The sequence below is a fragment of the Cetorhinus maximus genome, chromosome 27, assembly GCF_964194155.1.
Source record: "Cetorhinus maximus chromosome 27, sCetMax3.hap1.1, whole genome shotgun sequence".
Lineage (NCBI taxonomy): Eukaryota > Metazoa > Chordata > Chondrichthyes > Lamniformes > Cetorhinidae > Cetorhinus > Cetorhinus maximus.
The window spans coordinates 10,638,713-10,657,330 of record NC_135905.1 but is presented as its reverse complement, the minus strand read 5'-3'; the positions used below and the strand labels follow the sequence as shown (position 1 = coordinate 10,657,330).

The following is an 18,618-nucleotide window of genomic DNA, read 5'->3' as shown; positions in this document are numbered from 1 at the left end:
AGGCAGCAGCTCACCACCACCTCCTCCAGGGCAATTAGTGATAAGCAATAAGTATTGACCTCATAGCAATGTCCACACTCAAGGAATGAGCTAGAACTTCCCCAAAATGCCCAAAACAATAAAATGATACCTTACACTGGTGTAAAGGCAAATCATTTCGCAAGTAACAAAAATTGGAAGGGAATAAATAAAATCTTAAGAAGCTCCAAGCTAAGCAGAGAAGCAACTCTTGCTGCATGAGGATTTTTTTTTTTTAAAAGTAATAAATCCCAGACTGTAGCGACAGTGAACCTCAGGTTTCTAAAAGATCTGCATTGAAAGCTGAACATTACAAAAATAACTTTGAAACATTCAACTGCTTCCTGAGAATATTCTTAGGCTCCATTGAGCAAGCCTTGCAGGCTTCAGCTGGTTTTTGGAGATCAGTTTATCTTACTCATACCTACACAGCAAAAACATACACATCGGCCACAAGGGTAAACAGAGAGTGACTGGTTATGTGGGGAGACACAAGGCGGAGACTCTGCTAAAATTCCTGTGGATTTGCCAACAGATACATACATACATGCATACATACATACATATTGGCAAGAATGGCCATCATTCAGTAAAATGCTGCCAAACAGATCTTCAAGGGTGGGCTGATAGTCAATATGTCCTGAAGTCTGAAAAGTGCGCGATGAACAGGCTGATATCCCATGCACACTCTTCAGGGCCATTTGCAAATAAATTACTTGCGTCCTTGGCCCCTTTCGTTCAATAAGGGCCACACAGGGAGCGCAAACGACAGAGGGAGGCCGTTCGCTGATGTAGCTGCACCTTCCCTCGCGATCTACAGAAATACTACCGCCACGTCTTGAATGATTCCAGAATCCGTGCCCCCACTTAGCCAGTTTAATAGTTACTCATCGTGTGAAGACGTGACCCACCCAAATTTGCTTTTACTAGTTTGTGGCAAGAAGGTAGCTCACCACCACCTTCTCAAGGGCAACTAGGGATGGGCAATAAATCCTGGCCCAGCCAGCGATGCCCACACCCCATGAATAATTTTTTAACAAAGATTTTATCCTCTTGTCCGACGCTCATGGTTCAGTTTGAAATATTACTCTGGATTAATGCTTTCTATTCCACCATACATATCCTGTAACCTGTGCTTGCTGATCTACTTGGCGTCCAGTTAAGCAATGCCTCCATTTTAAAACTGTCATCCCTGCTTTCAAATCTCTCCACGACCTCGCCCCTCCCTATCTCCAAAATATTTGCGCTCCTCTAATTCCGACCTCTTGCACACCCCCAATTTTAACTTTTCCACCAATGGCAGCCGTGCCTTCAGCTGCCGAGGACCTAAGCTCTGGAATTCCCTCCGTAAACCTCTCCGCCCCTCTCTCTCTCTCTCTCTCTCCTCCCGTAAGATGCCTCTTAAAATGCTCCTCTTTGACCAAGCTTTTGGCTATCTGACCTAGTATTGCCTTATGTGGCTCGGTGTCATTTTCTGCTTTATAACAATCCTGTGAAGGTGTGCTGCATTACATTAAAGGCGCTATACAAATACAGATTGTTATTGTTTAAAACGTAACTCTTTGCAATACTCTGTACTGCATTACATCTCAGTTCTCTGCTGAGTCGTTACATCTTCCACCTGGTTCATCATATTGAAGTTTGACCAAATTACACGGTTGCTCATATCGATTAGAAGCACGGAACATCAATATTGACCCCAGGACGATGAGAGCTGATGAGAGATCATTCGCCTTAAACGTTCATTCTTGTTTTCCTCCCTGGACAGATTCTGCCCGACCTGCTGAGTATTTCCAGCATCTTCTGTTCTGGTTTCATTTTATAAAAACCAGGTCGGCTGCCATTCGACAAGTTGTACAAAGATATGAAATTTGTCTCTAAAGTAGAGTCACAGTATTTACCTGGTGCACACAGCCTGCCCGGGGAAGTGAACACTCTTGAATACTAAGGCAAATGCTCCTTCCTTTAAAAAAAAATTAAACCAACATATTTAGTAGTATATATTAAAATGTACTCGCAAGCAAAGTCTAAGTAAGTATGTCAGGTTTATTAAACAGTAGTTCTCAATTAATTATATTCACTGATGAAAGTCATTGAGCTTTCTTTCAAAGTTTTACTTCCTAAAACTTATTTTTCCATCGGATTTTAATGTGCAGGGCAGCTCATCCAAGAGGGTGAAGTATCCTGCTCCCATGTCACCATCGACCAACAGCTCAGGATGCTGCATCGATGCAGCGCTGACTGACTATGTTCCCTGCAGTAGCTTGGATCGAATGTGGGTCATACAGGTTCAGGGCTGTGGTGGTCTCGATTGCCGGAGGAAGGGGCGTTCCTCTGGCAGGTGGTGTCCACAGTTCCTATTCTACAGTCAGCCCCCAACGCCATTTCTCTGGTGAATTAGGGTGTGTAACAGCAGCTTCCTTCACAAAACTCTCAGGTAGGCGGACGGGTGGGAGGGCGAGCGAGCGAGAGGGAGAGGGAGCGAGAACCCAAAGGAATTCCAATTTCAGGCTTTTAATGGACAAGTCAAAGCTTGAAAAATTCCGGAGGGAGAGAGAAAAATTGCAAAAAGAAAATGTCAAAACGTCCAAAATCCAGTTCTCAGGAAACCACTTTCAGAAATGTTAGGAAAGTCGTCGCTGGTCCTCCCCATCCAGCAGTCATTTGTGCCCAGAACAATCGTGATCCGCAATCGCCAGCTTAAATAGTGTGAGCTGAGCACACGATGCATTGCCACTCATTGCACTGTTGTCACCTTTTTGCTCAAACAGCATTTGATGCCAGCCAGACCATCAAGTACTCCCCACAGCACCCGGGGGACCTGGCAAAGCACATCTCTGCCTTATTTCTTCACCCTTGTTGGCTCATTCCCTGGTGGTACCGGTCACTGCAAAATTTGCCCTCGAGGCCACAGTGCCTGCTCCTCAATGTAGCTTCCTTTGTTGAAGCAGAGAATGTAACCCGACCCCACAATAAACCCACGTTTAGCCTCAAACAACCAGAATTTCTATCCAACTGACAGACCGACGCTTACCAGCTGCTGGATGACTCTCTCCACTACAGTGGCAAAGCTGATGTCCTCGGTCTCGCTGTTATCGTAAACGTATTTGACCAGTTTCGCAATAGATTCTGTATCCGTTTCAGACTCAAACTCATACCCTTTGCTTTCCTAGCGGTTAAAACACATGAAATAGTTAAATATGACAACAGCAACAGCTGGAACTTCTACTTGCCCGGATGAGTGCAGCTCCAACAACACTCATGAAGCTGGACACCATCTGGGATAGAACTGCCTGCTTGACTGGCACCCCATTCACCACCTTTACCAATGACCCACAGTAGCAGCAGTGTGTACCATCTACAAGGCGCACTGCAGCAACAAGGCTCCTTCAACTGCACCTTCCAAACCCATGACTTCTACCAGCTAGAAGGACAAGGGCAGCAGATCTATGGGAACACACCATCCTGACTTGGAAATATATCGCCATTCCTTCACTGTCGCTGGGTCAAAATCCTGGAACTCCCTCCCTAACAGCTCTGTGGGTGTTCCTACACCACAGGGACTGCAGCAATTCAAGGTGGCAGTTCACCCCCACCTTCTCAAGGGCAATTAGGGATGGTCAATAAATGCTGGTCTAGCCAGCGATGCCCACATCCCATAAATGAATTAAAAAAAGAAACCACATGGAACGTAACTTACTGAAGTCTTTTCACATATCTGGCCATTAACTTTTACAATTTTTGTAAATATCAAGGAACAGCCAGGAGAGAAATTAAAACAGACAGAATGATATTTCACAAAGTAAGACTGCTTTAAAACACTGAGGGCTACTGAGTGCTTACCAGGAACTTCCGCAGATTCTTGTAGTTTGTAATGATGCCATTGTGAATGACAATAAACTCTGCAATTAGAAAAAAAATGTCAAAAACCAACCCAGTAGTAACGTCCAATCTATCAAAGGAGATCCAAACCTGGGTCAAATAAAACAAAATGATTACAGGGGTTTCTGTGCCCAGGGATAGAAGGCGTCCAACATCCCAGTCCTGGAGCAGAAGGAGGAAGTCAATGGTTGTCTGGAAATGTGGGTATGTCCCCCCTCCCCTGTCTCTGGCCAACCTTGAATATCCTGAACCTATTTGTGCAGATGGGTTGCAAGGTGACTGAGAAAGTTTTGTGTCCCCAGTTGCCCGGCTATGGCACTGAGACTCTTGCCAGGTTAACACAATAATGTGCCAATTGCCCTGTGTGGGGGCAGTGAGCAGGAGCACGAGGTCCCTTGGTTTATTGATATAATGGATTACAGCAGCGACGTCTGTCCAAATACATATATTGCCTCGTCTCAGAATCATACGCTACAGATGGAGGCCAGTGTGCCTGGGCCAGCTTGTTGAGCTATCCAATTATTCCCATTCCTGCCCTCTCCTCGTGGCCCCTCCACTTGTTTTCTTTTCAAGTATTTCTCCAATTCCTTTTCAAAAATGACTAGGGAATCTGCTTCCACCACCCTAGCGCATTCCAGGTCACGACAACTCGCTGTGTTTAAATCGCACTCGCCCAAAGAGAGAACTTGCATTAATAAAGCACCTTTCACAATCTTAGTACATCGCAAAGCGCTTCACAACCAATTAAGTTGTTTCGAAGTGTAGTCACTATTCCAGTGTCGCTGGTAATGTTGCAGCCAAATTGCACACAGCAAAGTCCCACAAAAATCCAACCCAATATGTGGCCTGATAACCAGGCTTTGGTGACGTTGGTTGAGGGATAAATGTTGGCCAGCATACTGAGGAAAGCCCCCCATTTATTTTTCAAGGAGAGCCATAGGATCTTTTAATTCCAACCGAGAGGTCAGACACAGGGTGATGACTTAATGCATCATCTGAAGGATGACGTGTCCGACAATGCTGCACTCCCTCAGCACTGCATTAAAGTGTCAGCCTAGATTATGTCTTTAGTGAGGCTTGAACGCAAAGCTGCTGAGTCTGGGTCAGTTAAAACTTTTAAAACTGAGAATGATAAATTTTTGTTGGGCAAAGGTATTTACGGTTATGGAACTAAGGGAATTATGATACAGATCAACTATGATCTAACCGAAGGGCTGAACAGGCTTGAGGGGCTGTATGGCCTACTCCTGTTTCTATGTTTCCATGACCTCTGACCCAGAAGTGATAGTGCTGAACCAACGCTGACATCTAGGTGCTCTTCTTTGCTGAGGCTACCTTTGGATTTGTTTTACGTAGCCTACATCTTTAAGGCCACTGGGGTGAGCTGGTACAGGGGCTGAAATCTGCTGCCCCAGTTAAATTTAAAGATCGGCCCAGAGATCTGCAATCTCCCCTTTTCTCCCAAATGGCTGAAGGGAAGTCAATCCATGGACCTCTTGTTGCTCCAGATTGCATTTTTTCACTGAAAGCCCTTAGGCTCCTCCCTTGCGGGGCAATCTCCAAAGAGAAAAACAACATGGCAATAAAACTAGGGCATTTTAGGTGAATCAGGGCCTGGTTCTCAAACCCGAGACTAAGATCATAGTTTACTGGGCAGCAGTGATCCCCATGCTCCCATGTGCTTCGGAGACTTGGACAACCTACGGCAGTCCCCTCAAAGCACTGGAGAATTACCACTGGCAGTGCCTTCACACCATCTTCCAAATCCAGTGGTAAGAAAGGCGGTTCAATAGCAGTGTCCTCTCCCAAGCCAACATGCCCAGCATCGAGGCGCCAATCGCTCAAAACCAACTCTGCTGGGCAGGACATGGCGTTCGGATGCCTAACACCAGACTCCCACAGCAACTGTTCTACTTGGAAATCAGTCACGGCAGGAGACTCCCAGAAGGACAGCGGAAATACTTTAGGGATGCCCTCAAAGCATCCCTGAAGAGATCAAACCTCCCCACTGACTCATGGGAGACCCTGGCTTATGACCCACCAAAATGGAGAAGGCTCATTCGGGAAGGCACCAAATACATCCAGAGGCTTCATTGGAAAAGTGCAGAGGCAAAGTCAAGATGTTGGAGAGGGCGCACAAACCTCCAAACAACCCGTCTACCCAACCCTTCAAGCACCACCTGCCCCACATGTGGCGGAGTCTGCAGGTCGCACAATGGACTTATCGGCCGTCTCAGAACCCATCGGACCGGAGTGGAAACAAGTCAGCCTCCATCCTGAGGAATTGCCTAAGAAGGAGAACGTACAATTCATTTGCAGATGGGCCACATTAGTTCCCCCGATGCTCATAACAACTACTAAAATATGACTTTCTCTCGGGAAGCTAATCCGAAACAGCCAACACAGGCAAGGGCAAGGCACTTGAAAAGGACGAATCAATGAATCGAAAGATGAAGCCAATGAGGGAAATGGCCCTATAGCCTATCCAGTACAGCCTGTAGGTGTAGAAGCACAACTGACACCGATTAATACCAATTTGCCATGACACGAAGACAGGTAACTAAAAATCTCAACTGCCTTGTTCAACAGCAAGAGTTCTCATTGGGCTTTGGGAAGAAGGGGTGTCCCTCAGGAGGAGTTCATGAGAATCCATTTCATGCCCTTGCGACATGGAAAAGCAGGCTGATGCCTTCCGATCCAGTTAATCCTACCTCTGAACAGTAGCTTCACAGCCTGAGGCATGCTGACATTTCACAATAGCGGAGACACCCCACTATCGGGTATTTTGGGCCTGTGTAAGGCCCATCTATTCATGTCTGTGCAACATGCTGGCTAGCAGCCTGACGATGTGAGAGGAAGAGGGCATCACTAGGCAGAATAACACTTCACAGAGATTTGGATCACTTTGAGCCTCACTACCTGGAAGGATGGTGGAAGTAGAGACCAATGATTTCAGAAGGAAATTGGATAGGCACTTGGAGGGGAAAAAAACTTGCAGGCGACAGGAATAGAGCAGGGGAATGGGTCTGATTGGAGTGTTCGACAGGCAGCTGGCATGGACTTAAAGGGCTGAATGGCCTCCTTCTGTGCCAGAATGACTCTCAGTCACTTAAGTTTGCCTGACAAAGAAACAAAAAGAGGACATTCAGCCCCTCAAGTCTATTCTGCCATTTAATTAGATCAGACTAATCTGCATCTCAACTTTCCTCCAAAATCCTCAATACCCCCACCCAAGAAAATTCCATTGATTTCACCCTTACAAATTCCAATTGATCCGACATCCATAGCCATTAGGTAGATCGAGTTCCAGATTTCCACTGCCCTGTGTAAAAGAAAAGTGCTTCCTGATTTCACACCTAAATGGCCTGGCTCCAATTCTAATATTGTGCCCCCTTGTTCTGGGTTAACACAAGAACAGAAGAAATCGGACCAGGAGTAGGCCATTCAGCCCCTCGAGCCTGCTCCACCATTCAATAAGATCATGGCTGATCTGCTTGTGTTTCGAATTCCATATTCCCATCTACCCCCGATAACCTCTGATTCCCTTGTTTATCTATCCACCTCCGCCTTAAAACTATTTAATGACTGCGCCTCCAGAGGCAGAGTTCCAAAGTCACATAACCCTCAAAAAAAAAGTCTCCTCATCTCTGTCCTAAAGGGAAAACCCTTATTTTATAACAGTGCCCCCCTGCAACTAGTTCTGGACTCAACCACAAGAGGAAACATCCATTCCACATGCACCTTATCAAGACCCCTCAGGACCTTATACACTTCAATCAAATCACCCCTCACTCTTCTAAACTCCAGTGGAAACAAGCCCAGTTGTCTGATCTTTCCTCATTCGACAACATTCCAGGCATCCATCTAATAAACCTCCTCTGAACTGCCACCAACACATTTACATCCTCCCTTAAACTGGGAGACCAAAACTGCACACTGTGTTCAAGATGCAGTCTCACCAATGCCCTGTATAACTGAAGCATAACATCCTTACTTTTATGTTCAATTCCTCTCGTAATAAAGGATAGCATCCATTAGCTTTCTTAATTACTTGTAGTACCTGCATACTAACTTTTTGTGACTCATGCACAAGAACACCTAGATCTCTCTGCACCTCAGAATTCCGCAGTCATTCTCCGCTTAAGTAATACTCTGCTCCTTTTATTCTTCCTGCCAAAGTGACAACTTCCCATTTTCCCACATTAAACTCCATTGTCCAGGTCTTTGCCCACTCACTCAACCTATTTATATCCATCTGCAACCTCATGACCTCTTCACAATATCCTTTCCTACCTATCTTCGTGTCATCTACAAATTTAGCTACCATGCCATCGCTCCCCTCATCTAAGTCATTGATGTAAATTGCAAACATCTGAGGCCCCAGCACAGTCCCCTGTGGCACTCCTCTCGTCACATCCTGCCAATCTGAAAAGGACCCATTTATGCAAACTGTTTTCTGCCAACCAGCCAGCCAATCTTCTATCCATGCCCCCTACACCATGAGCTTTTATTTTCCACAATAGCCTTTGATGTGCTACCTTATCAAATGCCTTCTGGAAATCCAAGTACAGTACATCCACCGGTTCCCCTTTATCCACAGCGCATGTTACTCTTTCAAAAAACTCCAATAAATTGGTTAAACACCTGGATTTCCCTGGCAAAGGTAATAGTTTCTCCAAATTTTTATCAAATCCCTTTATCAGCTTAAAGGCCTTGATTCAATCATCCCCCAACCAACATAAACATCATGTGGTCCACAGGATGGTCCAGCAGCATTACAAATTCCTGCCCTGACACCATTTTTTTAAAAATTGATTCATGGGATGTGGGCGTCACTGGCCAGGCCAGCATTTATTGCCCATCCCTAATTGCCCTTGTTCAGGGGGCATTTAAGAGTCAACCACATTGCTGTGGGTCTGGAGTCACATGTAGACCAGGTAAGGATGGCAGATTTCCTTCCCTAAAGGACATCAGTGAACCAGATGGGTTTTTACAACAATCGACAATGGTTTCATGGTCATCATCAGACTTTTAATTCCGTTTTGTTTTTAAAATCGAATTCAAATTCCCCCATCTGATGTGGCAGGATTCAAACCCAGGTCCCCAGGGGATTACCCTAGGTCTCTAGATTACCAGTCCAGCGACAATATCATTATGCCATCGCCTACCCTATATTACAATCCTCAGTGAAGGTTCTGGCATTGGAGTCAATGGGGTTTAGAATGTCTTGCCGCACTTTACAGCCCCACCCCCACCGAAATGGGGCCATAAAATTCTGCCCAATAGTTTTTTTGCTTTCGTGTTCAACGGTCATAGAGTCATTATTAGGACACAGAAGGAGGTAATTCTGTCCATCGAGTCCGTGCCAGCTGTTTAAGGAGAACAACCCCAGCTTCTCCAACCTAATACTGTAGCTAAAATCCCTCATTAGCATGGAAGCTCCCCCCCTCCAACAACTCCCCTGCCCCACCCCCCGCACCCCCCCCAAACACAATCAATAGCTCTAAAGGAACAGAAAAAATTCAGATTGGCAAATGCGGAGATGGAAAAACTTGGCCCCTATCCACTTTGCCATCCCCACTCTCCAGTCACTAATTGTGCATCAGTCTACCAGAACCTGCAATGTCGAGCAGTCTGGCAAAATGGAGGAGTTGCTTGGATTATATTGATTGAAGATTCTCTAACACTATCTTGTTGTTTCTGTAAACTGCAAGTGCTACTCTTCAAGTGATGACACTAAGTGCTCTTAGCCCTTGGAGAGTAAACAAGCCATCTATACAAAGTGGCAATAGATTTAGTCTGAGCCTGATTGACTGAACTGTGCTAGAACAATCCCTTTCACTAGAATCGAGCTAAATTAGAGACCTCTACTTCAAACCAATTTACAACTATTCTTCAGCCACCAACTCATTCAATGTGTTTTTATTTAAACTTGAGCATTTTTATTCATTGGACTTTTTAAAAAAGAACAAGTGATTCAGTCGGTCATAAGCCTGGAACTGAGCAGGAAGATCCCATGCTCAGTCTTTGGCCTGAGAGAAGTCAATTGATCTCAGTTGCGGTAGAGAGATGTGTATTGGTGGGGGTGGGGTGGTGGTTGGATGAGGGCGGGGTGGTGGTTGGATGGGGGCGGGGTGGTGGTTGGATGGGGGCGGGGTGGTGGTTGGATGGGGGCGGGGTGGTGGTTGGATGGGGGCGGGGTGGTGGTTGGATGGGGGCGGGGTGGTGGTTGGATGGGGGCGGGGTGGTGGTTGGATGGGGGCGGGGTGGTGGTTGGATGGGGGCGGGGTGGTGGTTGGATGGGGGCGGGGTGGTGGTTGGATGGGGGCGGGGTGGTGGTTGGATGGGGGCGGGGTGGTGGTTGGATGGGGGCGGGGTGGTGGTTGGATGGGGGCGGGGTGGTGGTTGGATGGGGGCGGGGTGGTGGTTGGATGGGGGCGGGGTGGTGGTTGGATGGGGGCGGGGTGGTGGTTGGATGGGGGCGGGGTGGTGGTTGGATGGGGGCGGGGTGGTGGTTGGATGGGGGCGGGGTGGTGGTTGGATGGGGGCGGGGTGGTGGTTGGATGGGGGCGGGGTGGTGGTTGGATGGGGGCGGGGTGGTGGTTGGATGGGGGCGGGGTGGTGGTTGGATGGGGGCGGGGTGGTGGTTGGATGGGGGCGGGGTGGTGGTTGGATGGGGGCGGGGGGGTGGTTGGATGGGGGCGGGGGGGTGGTTGGATGGGGGCGGGGGGGTGGTTGGATGGGGGCGGGGTGGTGGTTGGATGGGGGCGGGGTGGTGGTTGGATGGGGGCGGGGTGGTGGTTGGATGGGGGCGGGGTGGTGGTTGGATGGGGGCGGGGTGGTGGTTGGATGGGGGCGGGGTGGTGGTTGGATGGGGGCGGGGTGGTGGTTGGATGGGGGCGGGGTGGTGGTTGGATGGGGGCGGGGTGGTGGTTGGATGGGGGCGGGGTGGTGGTTGGATGGGGGCGGGGTGGTGGTTGGATGGGGGCGGGGTGGTGGTTGGATGGGGGCGGGGTGGTGGTTGGATGGGGGCGGGGTGGTGGTTGGATGGGGGCGGGGTGGTGGTTGGATGGGGGCGGGGTGGTGGTTGGATGGGGGCGGGGTGGTGGTTGGATGGGGGCGGGGGTGGTGGTTGGATGGGGGCGGGGGTGGTGGTTGGATGGGGGCGGGGGTGGTGGTTGGATGGGGGCGGGGGTGGTGGTTGGATGGGGGTGGGGGTGGTGGTTGGATGGGGGCGGGGTGGTGGTTGGATGGGGCGGGGTGGTGGTTGGATGGGGGCGGGGTGGTGGTTGGATGGGGGCGGGGGTGGTGGTTGGATGGGGGCGGGGGTGGTGGTTGGATGGGGGCGGGGGTGGTGGTTGGATGGGGGCGGGGGTGGTGGTTGGATGGGGGCGGGGGTGGTGGTTGGATGGGGGCGGGGGTGGTGGTTGGATGGGGGCGGGGTGGTGGTTGGATGGGGCGGGGTGGTGGTTGGATGGGGGCGGGCTGGTGGTTGGATGGGGGCGGGCTGGTGGTTGGATGGGGGCTGGCTGGTGGTTGGATGGGGGCGGGCTGGTGGTTGGATGGGGGCGGGGTGGTGGTTGGATGGGGGCGGGCTGGTGGTTGGATGGGGGCGGGCTGGTGGTTGGATGGGGGCGGGCTGGTGGTTGGATGGGGGCGGGCTGGTGGTTGGATGGGGGCGGGCTGGTGGTTGGATGGGGGCGGGCTGGTGGTTGGATGGGGGCGGGCTGGTGGTTGGATGGGGGCGGGCTGGTGGTTGGATGGGGGCGGGCTGGTGGTTGGATGGGGGCGGGCTGGTGGTTGGGTGGGGGCGGGCTGGTGGTTGGGTGGGGGCGGGCTGGTGGTTGGGTGGGGGCGGGCTGGTGGTTGGATGGGGGCGGGCTGGTGGTTGGATGGGGGCGGGCTGGTGGTTGGATGGGGGCGGGGGTGGTGGTTGGATGGGGGAGGGGGTGGTGGTTGGATGGGGGTGGGGGTGGTGGTTGGATGGGGGTGGGGGTGGTGGTTGGATGGGGGTGGGGGTGGTGGTTGGATGGGGGAGGGGGTGGTGGTTGGATGGGGGTGGGGGTGGTGGTTGGATGGGGGAGGGGGTGGTGGTTGGATGGGGGAGGGGGTGGTGGTTGGATGGGGGCGGGGTGGTGGTTGGATGGGGGCGGGGTGGTGGTTGGATGGGGGTGGGGGTGGTGGTTGGATGGGGGAGGGGGTGGTGGTTGGATGGGGGCGGGGTGGTGGTTGGATGGGGGCGGGGTGGTGGTTGGATGGGGGTGGGGGTGGTGGTTGGATGGGGGCGGGGTGGTGGTTGGATGGGGGCGGGGTGGTGGTTGGATGGGGGCGGGGTGGTGGTTGGATGGGGGTGGGGTGGTGGTTGGATCCGATGACCCTTATTGCTCTTAAAGGACGGAATGAAAAAATAAATTAACAAGGCTCCTCGTACCTCTCCTGAAACCTGGACTGAAAATTGTATATGCAAAGATAAGAACTGCAGGATTAAACAAAAGGACCATCTAGTTCTCCTTCCGCCACTTTGGTTTTCAGATGAACAATTGTAATAGAGTAAAAAGCAAAAAACTGCGGATGCTGGAAATCCAAAATAAAAACAAAAATACCTGGAAAAACTCAGCAGGTCTGGCAGCATCTGCGGAGAGGAGCACAGTTAACGTTTCGAGTCTGAATGACCCTTCAACAGAACTAAGTAAAAATAGAAGGGAGGTGAAATATAAGCTGGTTTAAGGGGGGGGTGGGACAAGTAGAGCTGGATAGAGTCGTTGACTGATTACAGTGATCAATCTCTATCAAATAATCTACAACAGACACGGGCAGGAGTTGAGGAAACCCCCTGTAGGAGGGAGCTTTGGGAAACACAGTTCAAACCTCATCTGTTCCTCCCAAGTATTGTTACACTTCCCACCCACATCACACCTCAAATTAAGCATATAATGGATCATAAAACGTTATTTTTCAGAAAGAAAGCTATCTGGTTGGCATCTGAACGAGTCCATTCAACCCGCTTCCCCGTCTCCCCAGGGAGACTGACCAGTCACTCACTGAAAAGATTATTTTAAACAGATCAGTTAGGTGAGGAGATCAGGTTCTGTCATGACACCTCCCACCTTTCCCTCTATGTATTTTCCAGGTGCCAGCTAAAAACATGAAGGTGGGGCATTTTGTGTGAAGCTCCAACCAGCCCAAGGAGTCTGCAACAAATGATCGACAGGGAGCAGAGAAAATTGGAAGGCAACATTTTTTTTAAATGTAAAGTTCTGGGAGGGGGCAAAAAAAATTATATATTCTTTGGTTACCGAATGTAAAGCAGCCCTGACAGTCAGTGTTAAACTGCCGAACCGAGACAGTATTTGAAGCAGGAACATCCCTGCTTCCCTCCTGCAAGTTGATTACTGCAAACGAGCTCCGTCAAACGGTAAAATACCCCCTAACAGCTGCAATGCTGTGATTTTTCTGCTGTGGATCTGCTGTCATTTAAACTACCGTGGCACCTCACTACCCCCGCATCCTAAAGGATGTGATAACTGGACACTTAGTAAATGATGGTAGGACTGGGCAAAGTCAACATGGATTTATGAAAGGGAAATCATGTTTGACAAACCTGTTGGGAGTTTTTTTTTTTGAGGCTGTTCCTAGCAGGACAGGTAAGGGGGAACCAGTGGATATGGTGTACTTGGATTTTCAGAAGGCTTTCAATAAGGTCCCACACAAGAGGTTAGTAAGGAAAGTTAGAACACATGGGATTAGGGGTAAAATATTGGCATGGGTTGAGGATTGGTTAATGGACAGAAAACAGAGTGCAGAGGTAAACGGATCATTCCCAGGTTGGAAGGCTGTGACTAGTGGGGTCCATTCTCTGTGTGAACATGCCCCCACCCCTGCTGACCACTCACATTGGAGTATTCCTGGTGCTGCTCGCCATGTTGTTCCATCTTAAAATGGCCTCCGCAATTACCCAATTCTGATCCCCTGACCCCCAGGCTCATCTTCAAAAGGACACGTGAAGTTTACGTGCATCACCCTACATCAGGACTCCCCAAACTGTGAATGGTGACCCCCAATGAGGTAGCAAGATGCAATTTTGGGATTCCTAGCTCCAACTGAGTATTAACAGCTCGAGGCCCCTTTAAATCCTCATTTTTTTTTCATTGCCATGGCTTAACGCAAGGATTAGTGCTCAGGTCCCAGCCCCATATCGATGATTTGGATGTGGGGACCAAATGTAATATTTCCAAGTTTGCTGATGACAAAACTTGGTGGGAATGTGAGTTCTGAGGAGGGTACAAAGAGGCTTCAAGGGGATTTAGACAGGCTGAGTGAGTGGGCAAGAATATGGAAGATGGAATATAATGTGAAAGTTATCCACTTTGGTCGAAAAAACAGAAATGTTTAACTGGGGAGATTGGGAAGTGTTGATATCCAAAGGGACCCTGGGTGTCTTTGTTCATAAGTCACTGAAAGTCAACATGCAGATGCAACAAGCAATTAGGAAGGCGCATGGTATGTTAGCCTTTATTGGAAGGGGATTTGAGTAAAGGAGTAAGGATGTCTTGCTGCAGTTGTATAGAGCCTTGGTGAGACCACACCTGGAGTAGTGTGTGCAGTTTTGGTCTCCTTACCCAAGGAAGGATATACAGGCCATAGAGGGAGTGCAATGAAGGTTCACCAGACTAATCCCTGGGATGGCGAGATTGTCCTATGAGATTGAGCCTGTATTCTCTAGAATTTAGAAGAATGAGAGGCGATCTCATTGAAGTGTACAAAATTCTTACAACAGGCTCAACAGGATAGATGCAGGGAGGATGTTTCCGCTAATTGGAGGATCTAGCGCCAGGGGTGAGTGTCAGAATAAGAGGTAGGCCATTTAGGACTGAGATGGGGAGGAATTTGTTCACTCAGGGGGTGGTGAATCTCTGGAATTCTCGACCCCAGGGAGGCTGTGGAGCATCATTGGGTATGTTCAAAGCAGAGGTCGATAAATTTCTAGATACCAATGACATCAAGGGACACGGGGATAATGTGGGAAGATGGCGTTGAGGTAGCCAATTAGTCACGATCTAGGTGAATGGTGAAGCAGGCTCAAGGGGCCGAATGGCCTACCCCTGCTCCAATGTTCCTATGTCCTATGCTTAAAAATAAGCCAGTGAAAAGCTAAGTGCTTTTTTATTTAAAAACCCTGTGGTTTAAACAGCCGCCCGCTCTCACAGCTCTCCGCCATGCCACCTGTTACAGCTCTCACCCCCCACAGACTGGGGTGATGGAAATATTCAATCCTCAAGTTTGGGAGGCATTGCCCTATATCATGGAAACTGAACAAAGTGTACTTCATATAATCGGTATCTGGTGTGATCATGTGCTGAAGTGAAGATCAATGTCAGTAATTAAAGTGAATCACACTGTAGCACAGAAAGCACAAAGATATTGACCAAAAGGTTTCAACACCCCTCAGAACTGAGCACTCAAAGGGTTACAATATGTTACTAGGGCAATGCCTTTAAAACATGAAAACCGTGTCATAAACTCCTTAGATGAACCAAACCTTTTATCTCTGAAGCACAACTGAATGGTTTCATTTGTTGCAACATCGCCACCTGACAGATGAGAGACTCACCATTGTCCTTATCTGACCGCTGAGGATGGCTATTGACAAAATTTGGAACACCATGTGTGGCCCAACGAGTATGTGCAATGCCAAAATGAGTTTCAAATTCAATATCAAAGTCCACATCTTCTTGTTCTGGAAGAAAATTATAACAATATTTAACACGTATGCAGACACTAATTATCCCCAGAACACAGTGCACGGGAGACAAATTATTTATACAGACAACTGCAGGAATGTTTAAAGCCGGCACACTCCGTGCCATTGACATAAAGCTTCAATGTCACCCAGGATACCAATATGAGAGATGCTTTTAAAAGGTTGAATGATGCTATTATCCCTGGCAATGCAGAAAATTCCTCATGTGCATGGATTTGTTTTCGCAGACTTGCGAAACCCTCAGTTGCACAGGTCCAATTTCTGACCAAGTACAGGCTGAAGGTCCAGGCAGGAACTAATTTCCACGCTTTACACTGCTTACTACAACGGGTCTGTTGAACGCTGAAGGTCCTCCACTTAGCCGGCGAAATTGGAAAACGTCGGCCGCTAGCGAGAGACCTTTTCTTGGAAGCCCGAAAGAAAGTAAGAATTTTATTTTTTCCATGTTCTGCAAAGTGACCAAGTTTCCTCTGTGCCATTACCATCGCTCTAATTAAATACAGATTTCCGTTCAGCCAAAGTATTCCCTAGGGCGGCTTTGTTCTCCAAGTTAAGTTTCCTTTTCAATATAAAATGCAAAAATAGCTTCTGGAAATTACTGGAAGCAACCTGGAAGAAGCAGCAAACTTAATTCCTAAATGGAGAACAGAATTAAAGAATCATAGCATGGTTACAGTGCAGAATCAGGCCATTCAGCCCATCTTTTCTGTGCTAGCCCTTCGAAGGAGCAATTCACCTCGTGCCACACCCCTGCCTTTTCCCTGTAGCCCTGCAATTTTTTTTCCTTTTTAGATAATGATGTAATTCCCTTTTGAAAGCCTCAATTGACCCTGCCTCCACAACACACTAGAGCAGTGCATCCCAGATCCTAACCACTCGCTGTGTGAGCAAGTTTTTTTTCGCCATTGTCTCTTTTGCCAATTGCTTGAAGTCTGTGCCTCTGGTTCTCAATCCTTCCACCAATGGGAACAGTTTATCCCTATCTGCTCTGTCCAGCCCCCTCATGATTTTGAATCCCTCTTTCAATTTCCTCCCAGTTATTTCTTCCTCAAGGAAATCAGTCCCAAGTTCTCCAATTTATCTACGTAACCGAAATTCCTCACTCCTGGAATCATTCTCGTGAATCTATTCTGCACTCTCTTAACATCCTTCCTAAAATGTGGTGTCCAGGACTGTATGCAATATTCCAGTTGAGGCTGAACCGGTGTTTTATACAGGTTTAACATAACATCCTTGCTTTTGCACTCTATGCCTGTAGTGATTAAGCTCAGGGTGCCATATTAACCACTCGCTCGGCCTGTCCTGCCACATTCAATGATTTACATACATATACATGTCCCTCTGTTCCTGCACTCCTTTCAGAATTGTGCCCTTTATTTTATATTTTGTCTCTCTGCATTCTTCCTATCAAAATGAATCACTTCACATTCCACCTGCCAATTGTCTACCCACTCTTTCCACCGACCTGCCTATGTCCTTTTGAATTTCTACACCGTCCTCCTCATGGTTCACAACACTTTCAAGTTTCATATCATCCGCAAATTTGGAAATTGCGCCCTGAGCTCCAAGGTCCAGGTCGTCAGCAGGTATCAGGAACAGTGGTAGCTCTAAGGCCACCCCATGGGGAACTCCACTTCCCCCAGTCCGAAAGGCAACCATTCACTATACTCTATTCATTTCCTGTCACTCAGCCAATTTCATGTCCATGTTGCTGCTATTCCTTTCACTCCACAAGTTCTAACTTTGTTCACAAGTCTACTGTGTGGCACTGTGTCAAATGCCTTTTGGAACTCCATGTAGACCCCATCAACAGCATTAAATTCATCAAATGGAACAATGTGTTGATGAGATGAAGTAAATTGGGAGGAAATTAGTGTGGAGCATAAACACCAGAATGGAGTAGTTGGGCCAAATAGCTGTGAAATTCCATGAAATGTATTTATTTTTTAAATTACATGATTTCAATATCTTTAATGTGGCTTTTTGAAAAGCAGGCAAGACAGACCTATTATTATAGAGGGAAAACATTCCCCAGTATATCAGGAATCCCACAGTTTAACCTTCACACTAGACTTACTGTTCACTTCTTCTTCCAATGTCTTTATTTTCCCATTCCTTTTAATGATACAGATTTGCTTCCCTTGGTCTTCACATTCCTTATTATTTCCTCCATCAATCCCAACACCTGGTAAGAAATTCAGAGGTGTTCACATTCAACAACAATTTACATTCAGACAGCATCCTAATATTACAAAACATCCCATCAGCCTTGATCGGATTGATTGGACAGAAGAGGATCCAGGGGCCGAATGGTCCAACTCCAACGTTCCCACTCCGAGACGCTTGACATGGGATTGATAAACTATATTAGGGGACTTGGGAAAAGTCAAAAAGAGTTAGAGGAGGCCCTTAGAGGCATTGAGCCATGTACCAAAATAAAGGGGTTGGGGAGATGGGAGAAGTTGCACAGAACAGGACCAAGACCATGAAAGAATGAATTCAGACAATGAAGGTCATCAGCGGTTGAACCGTGGGTGACATTGTAGTGACCCCCACCCCCACCCACCCCCCAATTGTTTCCTTACCTCATGCCCCCCACCCCTCCCTATTTACCTCATGTCCACACATACACATGCACTCTCCAGTAGGAAGCAGCAGAATGTCATCAAGAATGGGCCTCCGTGCTTAAGGCCCTAAAAGCCATTATAGGACTTCTGGTGCTAACTCGATACAGGTCAGAGATCAAACTGGGGTCTCTGCAGATGGCGAGATTCATCTTTATGTGGCACAGTGCACTTACCACAGGAGGTTTGACGGGATTTATGCAAAAACTAGCCGTTGTATCATTTAAAGTCAGAAAGATGTGCATGAATGCAACAGCTTTACTGACCCCAGGACATCCCAAAGCGTACAGTCAATGAAATCCTTTTTGAAGTGTAGTCAAGCCGCAGATAATT

The 18,618-nt window shown here is 48.2% G+C and overlaps 1 protein-coding gene across 1 annotated transcript in view; it reads right to left on the bottom strand.

Annotated features, from left to right (window-relative positions):
- LOC144668557 (glutamine--fructose-6-phosphate aminotransferase [isomerizing] 1-like) overlaps window positions 1-18,618 on the bottom strand; it is an 80,627-nt gene that overhangs the window by 47,275 nt on the left and 14,734 nt on the right. Inside the window, exons 3-7 of the mRNA XM_078530703.1 lie at window positions 17,739-17,846; window positions 15,512-15,637; window positions 3,862-3,920; window positions 3,053-3,187; window positions 1,920-1,981 (exon numbers count right to left, since the gene is read on the bottom strand). Coding sequence (XP_078386829.1) covers window positions 1,920-1,981; window positions 3,053-3,187; window positions 3,862-3,920; window positions 15,512-15,637; window positions 17,739-17,846 — 490 coding nt within the window. The remainder of the gene's footprint in view (window positions 1-1,919; window positions 1,982-3,052; window positions 3,188-3,861; window positions 3,921-15,511; window positions 15,638-17,738; window positions 17,847-18,618) is intronic.